Source organism: Taudactylus pleione, unplaced genomic scaffold, assembly GCF_031769625.1.
Source record: "Taudactylus pleione unplaced genomic scaffold, aTauple2 ptg000178l, whole genome shotgun sequence".
NCBI classification, from domain to species: Eukaryota; Metazoa; Chordata; class Amphibia; order Anura; family Myobatrachidae; genus Taudactylus; species Taudactylus pleione.
In genome coordinates, this window is record NW_028284580.1 from 105,518 (window position 1) to 117,877 (window position 12,360).

Genomic DNA, 12,360 nt, shown 5'->3' on the forward strand with positions numbered 1-12,360 from the left:
AGCACCCTTAACGGTCAAGCCAGCCGGCCCTTTACTTATGACACAGGCGCACGCTTGGCACTACTTTGTTGATGCACGTGCGGCTACTGCGCACACAATTCACAAACACAGAAAATAATTTTTTTTTTGGTTTGGACTGGAGTGTACTTTCGGGGGTTACAGCACCCTTAACGGTCAAGCCAGCCGGCCCTTTACTTATGACACAGGCGCACGCTTGGCACTACTTTGTTGATGCACGTGCGGCTACTGCGCACACAATTCACAAACACAGAAAATATATTATTTTTTTAGCACTTGGGGGGAGCACCCCTGATGGACAGAGCACCCCCTGGACAACACTACAGCACCTCTTTAGGACTGGGACACTGCACAGGACTTTGGAGTGGACACAGCCCCTATGGAGAACTGACTGCACAACACAGTCCAGCCAGCCCCTATGGACTTTGAAGTAGTGGACACAGCCCCTATTAACAACAGCAGCACAGCACAACACAGCCAGCCCCTATGGACTTTGAAGTAGTGGACAACAGCAGCACTACACTACACTACACTACACAGCCCTAACTCCCACCCTCCCTCTTCACTGTCCACAGCCGAGTGAGAAAATGGCGCCGACGTGGGTACCTTATATAGGATCCAAAACCCGCGAGACTCGGAAGGCGGGATGATGACGTTTTGCCTCGATTTCAGATCCGAGTCAGGCGGGAAAAGTCGAGCCTGATTCGGATCGGACTCGGATCGGGGGGGCTCGGGGGGGTTCGGATTTCAGAAATCCGAACCCGCTCACCCCTAATAAATATATAGAGTGGAATGAGGAGCTGATGATCAGTTGGCAATGCAATTCTCACTGCTTGATGCAAAGCTCAAGTAAGATAATGGAGAAAAGTAGCAAAGGCTATGGTTTATATAACCCATCTGATGGCAGTGATTTCCCATGAGGGCATGTCCTGCTGGTAATTAGCAGCAAGTAATTAAAAATGAAGAAAGCAGCTTTACATGAGATTTTAAAGCCCAATCACAGGGATCTCCAATTGATAAGTTGTATTTGTGAGACAGAGGAAACTAATACAGCATGTTAACCATTTGTTTGGTGACAGTTACTACAGTACCAATGTAATGTTACCCTCTGATGTATTATTTCAGCAATTTTATAAATAAGTTCCTTATTTATTCTAATTGGATCCAACCATATTCTGCTGCTGCCTCTAACCAAGACATTTTGCTGTCCTATGGGTGGGAAGGGTCACCAAGAGCCCACCCAAATCAAATTTAAAAGTTGACTCCTATGTTGAGACTTTAAGGAAGAGACGCAGGAAGACTCATTATGCTTCCAAGATTTAGGGCTCTATTTATTAACATTATTTTTACTAAAATAAAGTGAAAAAGGGTGTTTTCACACCCTTTTCACATTATTTTAGTTTCACCTGTAGTTACTATAGGGCAATTGGAGTAGAATTAGTAAAATTCTACTCCAACCCCTAATTATCACTTATTTTTAGTAAAGCAGATCGCATTTCCCATAATTGTAATGGGAAATGTGATCCGACCATAGTTACTAAAAATAAATTGTAAAAAAATACCTGGGGAAGCCCTGTGATAATAACGCCACCTGGAGGTGGCGTTATCCAGGGTCTCCCCCGGTTACCGGGCTCCCACTCTGCTCTAAATAGACCGCAAGCTGATTGCTGTAAAAAAAAAAAAAAAAAAATGAAACTTTTTTTTTTACTTACCTGAATCCAGGGACCGGTGATCGGGCCTCCGGTGATGGCTCCTCACCGGTCAGCTGGTCTCCCACAGTGCACTGCTGCCCGGTCATCAGGTGATCGGGCCCCAGTGCAGTATGGGAGATCACCTGATCGGGAAGCCCGGAGAAGATCACCGGAGGCCAGGAGGATGCAGGTAAGTGTAATGAAGGGAGGGGGGGGTCACGTGTGGGGGGGAGGGGGGGTCGCGGGGGTTTCGCGATCGCAGGGTGGGGCTTAGCACCGGGGGCGGGGCTTAGCGTTGGTGGGGGTAGCAGCGACGGTGGGTCGGCGCATGCGCGGGCTCTTAGTCGCGGTATTTTTTCTGAAAATACAGCAACTAGAGTGCGGATGGGATCCGCAGGGACAGAGCTTTATCGCAAGCTCTGTCCCTGCAAGGGATTTATAGTAAACCCCTGTGATATTGCCTGAATTCGCAATGCGAATTCACTCGGTAATATCACACTACAATCCGCATTCAATATGCGGATTGTAGTAAATAGAGCCCTTAGTCATTAAACACTGTGCTGCGGCAAGGATGTGTGAGGCCAACTTCACCAAGTGGAGTCTGATTTGACTATTTTAAAGAAATTCAAAGCCAAAACCAAAGCACATTAGGGTATTTTTGACAAAACCAAAAACTTAAGATGATTTTAGAACAAAACACAGGGGATGGAATGGCACACATCTCTACTCGCAACCCAATATCAAATGAACCTATTGCTCTACCACTGGTAAATAGACCCCTATTTCATAAAAGTAGCTTCACTGTACCATGTATAATATGTAAAGTAACAGCAATGAACTCAGTAAATTATATTTAGGTATATGTGGTAAGACCTATAATTAAATTTAATCCCAGAGAGCTTTCAGTCTGCAACTAATAAACAGCCAAAACATTCAAATGTAAACCAAACAAATAAATAAAAAAAAGACAATTAGAATTACTGAGTATTTAAGCGGATAACATGACTGTCAGAATAATCCTATTTTCTTTACGTTAGTAGTTTACAGAAACTCTATAACCAAAACCTTTTGGAGCTAGATAAAAAATCTCAGAAAAAGAAGCAAAGTCTTAATCAAGTCTGAGACTAGATTATCGTCCGAGTTTTTAATGTAGAATAACCTGGTTAGCTGAATTAAAGGGGGAAAAGAGGGGGATAGGGTTAGAGTTAGGCATCGGACACATTTTAGCAAACAGATCTACAATGTACATTTAAAGCAGAATTACATCCCCACATTTTTACTTCTGCAATCCTGAATTACTGGAGAATATTAATTGGTCTAATTGGATTGCTTATCCCACTAGGACAGCCAGTACTTGATTGTGCCAACTGTCTACTGTAAATAATAAAAAAAAAACTTTACAAATTCTCCATGATTGAAAGTCAGTTATAGTACCTGGGAAAGTAAAATATATATATTTTTAAAAATATGGAAACTTTTTTTTATATATGATTCAACTTTAATTTAATCTTCTGCAGTAAATAGTAAATTAATTTTCTTCATTATCCTATGCTCACAGCACAATTTTTCAATTGTAGCAACTGGTACCAGCTCTACTGCAAGTACATTAAATACCCAAGAATTTCAAAAGGCCATTTATACCCCATACATTGCTAATATTATTATTATTTCATGTCTTGCAGCTTTGATATGGGTTTTTCAGAGTAATATCTTCAGCATTTGTTTCTGAGTAGACTGGAAACATCGTCAACATCAACAGTATCCCATAGAAGGAGGTGGTCAGCTGGACGTGCTGGGGAGCATAGTTCAGACTGAGGGTTTGGGATTGTGTAGGGATTTTCTGGTGACTCTTCATGTTTTGGAACACGAACAATGATAAAAGTCAGTAAATTCAGTAAAAGCTCTATAAACTCAGCCACTGTGCAAACTGAGACCCCAATCCAAAGACCCACCAGACCTCCGATACTGGAAAACAGGTCCACAAGCTACAGGACACAAAGAAACATAAAGATGATTATGTAGCAGATGCAGGTACTGGGTATGCTGATTGCCAGAGGCTATTCTCTGCTCTAGTTTAGGAGAAGCTAGCTGAAAGCAAATATTTCTTTGTAACATGGTTTCTAAGACTCTAACAGCCAGTGCAATGAATTTCCCCTGCTACTCACAACTACAAAAGATACAGGTGAGAATAAAACATTTGGAATAATCAGAGCATATTTAAATATAGTACATTTTCATGTTACTTGGTATACAAAAGAACTCCACTCTAGAGCTGTATTACCTCAACACACCCTCTCCACACCGTAAATTTTCCATTTCTGGAATCGGTATGGGTTAGTAGCTCCAATTTACCACGCACCCATACTCAGAGGCATGCCTCTATTAGCTATCTTTCTGTGCAGCTTACTGCCCGTTGTGTGGCCCCGCCCCCAGCTCTGCAAGCAGTGTCTGACTATACAGAAGCGAGGTTGAGCCGTTGCAGCTTTATCTCTCGTCTCCCTGCAGTCCCAGGGAGCTCCACAAAGCTGGTGAGTGTTAACTATAAATATTATTACAATGAACAAAGAAGGTGTTTATAAGTTATAAATATCTTCTTTGTATTATTCTAATAATTTTTATATCAAATCTCAGGAGTATGACAGGAGTATATTTTAATATCCGCATGATAACTTCTGAATAAATAGAATGTACATACCTGTAAACCTTGTAAATTTGATTACTTACAGATAGTGTATCTGTCCCTGAATGACGGCAACAGTTGCACCATACTTAGTACAGGTTGAGCCTCTTATATCCAAATATTATGAAATATGGAATATTCCAAAAATACAGATTTTTTGTTTTGGCACAACTGAGATAGTGACACCTTTCTTTTCTGATAGTTCAGTGTACACAAACTTTGTTTAAGGCACAAAATTATTAAATATATTGTATAAAATGACCTTTAGGCTGTATGTATAAGGTGTATATGAACCATAAATGCATTCTGTTACTAGACGTGGGTCCTATTCCCTAGCAATCTCATTATGGTATGCAAATACTCCAAAATACAAAATAAGCAGATATCCAAAATACATCTGGTCCCAAGCATTTTGGATATAAGAGACTGAACCTGTACGGCCCTGCAGTTTATAAATGTTAAACATACTCTAGTATGCATACGTTTTGGATCTTACCTGCATAGCAGGAACCTCTTCTATCAGCTCATAATTAAGCTGTTGGTAATAAACCACAACCTTGACCACATTGTCTCTGACAAAAGGAAAATACAATAATTAACATGTCCCAGCTACAATACTGGAACTAATCCCATTTCTACATTTTTTTTTTGCTAATTTTTAAAATACATTATAAACACAGCACACGGGATGGTTCCCCAATAAAATACTATTATTGAGAAGTGGAAAACGTATTAAGGCTGAAATAGATTCAGTTACCTGAGGAACAGTTTTCCTAAATGTCCTCCATTTTCGTTTTATGGGGAACCTATTATACCTTAGTTTGCGTATGTGTATTTGCATACTATACTAATGTATTATATATGGATTCATACTTACCTAATAGTTTGCATGTCTTGATGTCCTCTTCTAGTTTCAAGATTCTTTGAGAAATAGTCCTAATAAAGTACAAATAGGATATATATTATTTTATTTTCTTATTATGTGTCATTACTATATTGTACATGTCTGTTCCTAATTATGCCTCGCCAGGCAGCAAATATGTCATACCCCACACCCAACGATGTCATACCCACTTATTGTCACTGCTGTCAGTCATTCAAGAGCACTGCACTAGTTTTGGGGTCATACCCACTGCAATATCAGACCAACTGGCACTTATTGGCACGTGTTGGTGCAAAGATTGATATGATGCCTCCAGAAGAATATATGAAAAGAGCACACAAAAATAAAAACGGTTATATGCTGAGTAATTCACTTTGACTGAATTCAGAAAGCTTTCTCATTATAATTATTTATTATCATACTTTTATAATTCATTTATTTAATACTACGTAAGGCGGGATGTATCAAATACAAAAATGCAGATAGCCTCATTACATATTCATACCCATATGGAGATATCTGTTGTGGTCCCACAGCACAGCAGACACCATAGGAATCTTTGGGCTGCGATGTGTCACATCCATCAAGTTCAGGAAAGCATCACTTTCTGGATCTGGTGCCTCTAGCTAACACCATCATTAGATGGCTTTGGCTCATACTTGCCTACACTCCCAAAATGGTCGGGAGCCTCCCGAAAATCGTGTGTTGCCAGTGCAACCCGCCCGCATACCCCCACCAGCATTCGCTCACCCCGTTTAAGTGGCTTATTTGGGGGAGCTGATGATGCGATTCGCTCTGAATCGCGTCATTGTGGCCCCACCCCCGGCTACACAATGCCGGTAATCTTCGCAATGTGTAGCGGGGGTGTGGCCTGCGATGATGCAATTGCACGGCTACGCCCCCCATCCTGCCTTCGATATCATGTCACGCCTTCCTCCCCCCCCCCCCGTCGCTGTGCCAAGCTTGCTGCCTCCTCCTGGAAGAGACTGGGTGATTATCGGCAAGCTTGCTTTGGCTACTAAAGCTTAAGGGCTTCTTTTCGGATAAATTAGCGGAGGAGGAATTTTGCAGAATGCAAATGCGCAGGCTGGTGGCGGCACATGTGCATTTCAACCTCTGTGCCTGGAATCTGAAAGTGACTACATCCACGGGACAGCTCTATATTATATTATAAGAGCTGTCCCGCTCACCTCCCTGTCCTCCACCTACCTGGCCGCTGCAGCCGCGGACCCCGACATCCCATCTGAAGAAGAGAAAACAGTAAAGTTTAATAAATATATATATATATATATATATATATATAGATATACATATATATATATATATATATATATATATATAAATATTATTATTATTTTATTGTTTTAAACTTTACTGTGTTCTGCCGAGAGAACATAGTCGGAGCAGCAGCCGGAGCCGGAGGAGGGATGAAGGAGGGACGGAGGGAGCCGAGGAGGACCTGCTCACACTGACAGCAGGTAAGTATAATCCGCTTTATGCCACCTGAGACTGCCGTATAGTAACACCATCAATTGCCAAAAATACATAAATTTCGGAATTAGATGAATAGCTTAATTTCTACATCCCCATACTAATGTATGGGAGAGTGGAATTTAACTCAGGCAGACTTAACCAGGAGATATCAGTGATATCTCCTGTGTTAAGTGTGTTAATGAATACTAAAATAACGATAATTAAGGAAAATGTCCTTAAAACCGTTATTTTAGTGTTTATGAATAGACCCCTCTGTGGTGTCAGTTTTTCAGAAATGTGATACTTGTCCCTTTCAGCTGTCTTTCTACTGACTGCATATACCAGCCTCATCTATACTGAGTGCAGGGATCTGTCCCCTGTCCTCTTTTCTCCAATGTTCCCTTTCCCTCCTTGCATCATTTGCCAGGTGTCCGCTCCCCACCTGCATCTTCTCCCCAGTGTCTCTTCTCCCAGCCTGCATCTTCTCCCCAGTGTCCAGCGCTCCCCGTCTGCATCCTCTCCCCAGTGTCCCACTCCCTGCTGGCATCCTCTCCCCAGTATCCAGCGCTCCCTGCTGGCATCCTCTCCCCAGTGTCCCTGTTCCCTGCTGATATCTTCTCCCCAGTATCCAGCGCTCCCCATCTGCATTCTCTCCCCAGTATCCCCGCTCCCTGCTGGCATCCTCTCCCCAGTATCCTACGCTCCCCATCTGCATCCTTTCCCCAGTGTTCCCTCTCCCTGCTGGCATTCTCTCGCCAGTATCCCCGCTCCCTGCTGGCATCCTCTCCCCAGTATCCAGCGCTCCCCATCTGCATCCGTTCCCCGGTGTCCCTCTCCCTGCTGGCATCCTCTCCCCAGTATCCAGCACTCCCCATCTGCATCCTCTCCCCAGTATCCCCGCTCCCTGCTGGCATCCTCTACCCAGTGTCCCCGTTCCGTGCTAACATCCTCTCCCCAGTATCCAGCGCTTCCCTTCTGCATCCTTTCCCCAGTGTCCCTCTCCCTGCTGGCATCCTTTGCCCAGTATCCAGCGCTCCCCATTTGCATCCTCTCCCCAGTGTCCCCGCTCCCTGCTGGCATTCTCTCCCCAGTATCCAGCGCTCCCCGCCTGCATTCTCTCCCCAGTGTCTCTACTCCCAGCTGGCATCCTCTCCCCAGTGTCCAGTGCTCCCCGTCTGCATCCTCTCCCCAGAGTCCCCGCTCCCTGCTGGCATCCTCTCCCCAGTGTCCCCGCTCCCTGCTGGCATCCTCTCCCCAGGATCCAGCGCTCCCCATCTGCATCCTCTCTCCAGTGTCCAGTGCTCCCCGTCTGCATCCTCTCCCCAGGGTCCCCGCTCCCTGCTGAAATCCTCTTCCCAGTATCCAGCGCTCCCCACCAGCATTCTCTCCCCAGTATCCAACGCTCCCCATCTGCATCCTCTCCCCAGTGTCTCTACTCCCAGCTGGAATCCTCTCCCCAGTGTCCAGTGCTCCCCGTCTGCATCCTCTCCCCAGTGTCCCCGCTCCATGCTGGCATCCTCTCCCCAGTGTCCCCGCTCCTTGCTGGCATCCTCTCCCCAGTGTCCCCGCTCCCTGCTGGCATCCTCTCCCCAGTATCCAGTGCTCCCCATCTGCATCCTCTCCCCAGTGTCCAGTGCTCCCCGTCTGCATCCTCTCCCCAGTATCCAGCGCTTCCCTTCTGCATCCTTTCCCCAGTGTCCTCTCCCTGCTGGCATCCTTTCCCCAGTATCCCCGCTCCCCATCTGCATCCTCTACCCAGTATCCCCGCTCCACATCTGCATCCTCTCCCCAGTATCCAGCGCTTCCCTTCTGCATCCTTTCCCCAGTGTCCCTCTCCCTGCTGGCATCCTTTCCCCAGTATTCCCGCTCCCCATCTGCATCCTCTCCCCAGTATCCAGCGCTTCCCTTCTGCATCCTTTCCCCAGTGTCCCTCTCCCTGCTGGCATCCTTTCCCCAGTATCCCCGCTCCCCAACTGCATCCTCTCCCCAGTATCCCCGCACCCTGCCTGCATTCTCTCCCCAGTTTCCCCGCTCCCTTCTGGCATTCTTTCCCCAGTATCCAATGCTCCCCATCTGTATCCTCTCCCCAGTGTCTCTACTCCCAGCTGGCATCCTCTCCCCAGTGTCCAGTGCTCCCCGTCTGCATCCTCTCCCCAGTGTCCCCACTCCCTGCTGGAATCCTCTTCCCAGTATACAGCACTCCCCACCTGCATCCTCTCCCCAGTGTCCCCGCTCCCTGCTGGAAACCTGTTCCCAGTATACAGCACTCCCCACCTGCATTCTCTCCCCAGTGTCCCCGCTCCCTGCTGGCATCCTCTTCCCAGTAAACAGCACTCCCCACCTGCATCCTCTCCCCAGTGTCCCCGCTCCCTGCTGGCATCCTCTCCCCAGTGTCCCCGCTCCCTACTGGCATCCTCTTCCCAGTATACAGCACTCCCCACCTGCATCCTCTCCCCAGTGTCCCCGCTCCCTGCTGGAATCCTCTTCCCAGTATCCAGCGCTCCCCACCTGCATTCTCTCCCCAGTGTTCCCGCTCCCTGCTGGCATCTCCTCTCCCCAGTGTCCCCGCTCCCTGCTGGCATCCTCTCCGCAGTGTCCCCGCTCCCTGCTGGCATCCTCTCTGCAGTATCCAGCGCTCCCCATCTGCATCCTTTCCCCAGTGTCCCTCTCCCTGCTGGCATCCTCTCCTCAGTATCCAGCGCTCCCTGCTGGCATCCTCTCCCCAGTGTCCCCGCTCCCTGCTGGCATCCTCTCCGCAGTATCCAGCGCTCCCCATCTGCATCCTTTCCCCAGTGTCTCTCTCCCTGCTGGCATCCTCTCCTCAGTATCCAGCGCTCCCTGCTGGCATCCTCTCCCCAGTGTCCCCGCTCCCTGCTGGCATCCTCTCCGCAGTATCCAGCGCTCCCCATCTGCATCCTTTCCCCAGTGTCCCAGCTCCCTGCTGGAATCCTCTTCCCAGTATCCAGCACTCCCCACCTGCATTCTCTCCCCAGTGTTCCCGCTCCCTGCTGGCATCTCCTCTCCCCAGAGTCCCCGCTCCCTGCTGGCATCCTCTCCCCAGTGTCCCCGCTCCCTGCTGGCATCCTCTCTGCAGTATCCAGCGCTTCCCATCTGCATCCTTTCCCCAGTGTCCCTCTCCCTGCTGGCATCCTCTCCTCAGTATCCAGCGCTCCCCATCTGCATCCTCTCCCCAGTATCCCCGCTCCCTGCTGGCATCCTCTCCCCAGTGTCCCCGCTCCCTGCTGACATCCTCTCCCCAGTATCCAGCGCTTCCCTTCTGCATCCTTTCCCCAGTGTCCCTCTCCCTGCTGGCATCCTTTCCCCAGTATCCAGCGCTCCCCATCTGCATCCTCTCCCCAGTATCCCCGCTCCTTGCTGGCATTCTCTCCCCAGTATCCAGCGCTCACCGCATGCATTCTCTCCCCAGTGTCCCCGCTCCCTGCTGGCATTCTTTCCCCAGTATCCAACGCTCCTCGTCTGTATCCTCTCCCCAGTGTCTCTACTCCCAGCTGGAATCCTCTCCCCAGTGTCCAGTGCTCCCCGTTGCATCCTCTCTCCAGTGTCCCCGCACCCTGCTGGCATCCTCTCCCCAGTATCCAGCGCTCCCCATCTGCATCCTCTTCCCAGTGCCCAGTGCTCCCCATCTGCATCCTCTCCCCAGTGTCCCCGCTCCCTGCTGGCATCCTATCCCCAGTGTCCCCATTCCCTGCTGACATCCTCTCCCCAGTGTCCCCGTTCCCTGCTGGCATCCTCTCCCCAGTGACCCCGTCCCCTGCTGACATCCTCTCCAAAGTATCCAGCGCTTCCGTTCTGCATCCTTTCCCCAGTGTCCCTCTCCCTGCTGGCATCCTTTCCCCAGTAACCCCGCTCCCCATCTGCATCCTCTCCCCAGTGTCCCCGCTCCCTGCTGGCATTCTCTCCTCAGTATCCAGCGCTCCCCGCCTGCATTCTTTCCCCAGTGTCTCCGCTCCCTGCTGGAATGCTCTTCCCAGTATCCAGCGCTCACCACCTGCATTCTCTCCCCAGTGTCTCTGTTCCCTGCTGGCATTCTTTCCCCAGTATCCAGCGCTCCCCGTCTGCATCCTCTCCCCAGTGTCTCTACTCCCAGCTGGAATCCTCTCCCCAGTGTCCAGTGCTCCCCGTTTGCATCCTCTCCCCAGTGTCCCCGCTCCCTGCTGGCATCCTCTCCCCAGTGTCCCCGCTCCTTGCTGGCATCCTCTCCCCAGTGTCCCCGCTCCCTGCTGGCATCATCTCCCCAGTATCCAGTGCTCCCCATCTGCATCCTCTCCCCAGTTTCCCTGCTCCCTGCTGACATCCTATCCCCAGTGTCCCCATTCCCTGCTGACATCATCTCCCCAGTGTCCCCGTTCCCTGCAGGCATCCTCTCCCCAGTGTCCCCGTTCCCTGCTGACATCCTCTCCCCAGTATCCACCGCTTCCCTTCTGCATCCTTTCCCCAGTGTCCCTCTCCCTGCTGGCATCCTTTCCCCAGTATCCCCGCTCCCCATCTGCATCCTCTTCCCAGTATCCCCGCTCCCTGCTGGCATTCTCTCCCCAGTATCCAGCACTTCCCTTCTGCATCCTTTCCCCAGTGTCCTCTCCCTGCTGGCATCCTTTCCCCAGTATCCCCGCTCCCCATCTGCATCCTCTCCCCAGTATCCCCGCTCCCTGCCAGTATTCTCTCCCCAGTTTCCCCGCTCCCTGCTGGCATTCTTTCCCCAGTATCCAACGCTCCCCGTCTGTATCCTCTCCCCAGTGTCTCTACTCCCAGCTGGCATCCTCTCCACAGTGTCCAGTGCTCCCCGTCTGCATCCTCTCCCCAGAGTCCCCGCTCCCTGCTGGCATCCTCTCCCCAGTGTCCCTGCTCCCTGCTGGCATCCTCTCCCCTGGATCCAGCGCTCCCCATCTGCATCCTCTCTCCAGTGTCCAGTGCTTTCCGTCTGCATCCTCTCCCCAGTGTCCCCGCTCCCTGCTGGAATCCTCTTCCCAGTATCCAGCGCTCCCCACCTGCATTCTCTCCCCAGTATCCAACGCTCCCCATCTGCATCCTCTCCCCAGTGTCTCTACTCCCAGCTGGAATCCTCTCCCCAGTGTCCAGTGCTCCCTGTCTGCATCCTCTCCCCAGTGTCCCCGCTCCATGCTGGCATCCTCTCCCCAGTGTCCCCGCTCCTTGCTGGCATCCTCTCCCCAGTGTCCCCGCTCCCCATTTGCATCCTCTACCCAGTATCCCCGCTCCCCATCTGCATCCTCTCCCCAGTATCCAGCGCTTCCCTTCTGCATCCTTTCCCCAGTGTCCCTCTCCCTGCTGGCATCCTTTCCCCAGTATCCCCGCTCCCCATCTGCATCCTCTCCCCAGTATCCAGCGCTTCCCTTCTGCATCCTTTCCCCAGTGTCCCTCTCCCTGCTGGCATCCTTTCCCCAGTATCCCCGCTCCCCATCTGCATCCTATCCCCAGTATCCCCGCTCCCTGCCTGCATTCTCTCCCCAGTTTCCCCGCTCCCTTCTGGCATTCTTTCCCCAGTATCCAACGCTCCCCATCTGTATCCTCTCCCCAGTGTCTCTACTCCCAGCTGGCATCCTCTCCCCAGTGTCCAGTGCTCCCCGTCTGCATCCTCT

General features: G+C 49.9%; 1 protein-coding gene across 1 annotated transcript in view; it reads right to left on the reverse strand.

Annotated features, from left to right (window-relative positions):
- Window positions 1-2,875: 2,875 nt before the first annotated feature.
- The window catches only part of LOC148520008 (epithelial sodium channel subunit alpha-like), a 91,577-nt gene continuing 82,092 nt past the window's right edge, over window positions 2,876-12,360 (reverse strand). The window contains exons 8-10 of the mRNA XM_088475817.1: window positions 5,267-5,325; window positions 4,886-4,961; window positions 2,876-3,694 (exon numbers count right to left, since the gene is read on the reverse strand). Of these exons, the coding sequence (XP_088331943.1) occupies window positions 3,422-3,694; window positions 4,886-4,961; window positions 5,267-5,325 (408 nt within the window). The 3' untranslated portion in view covers window positions 2,876-3,421. The remainder of the gene's footprint in view (window positions 3,695-4,885; window positions 4,962-5,266; window positions 5,326-12,360) is intronic.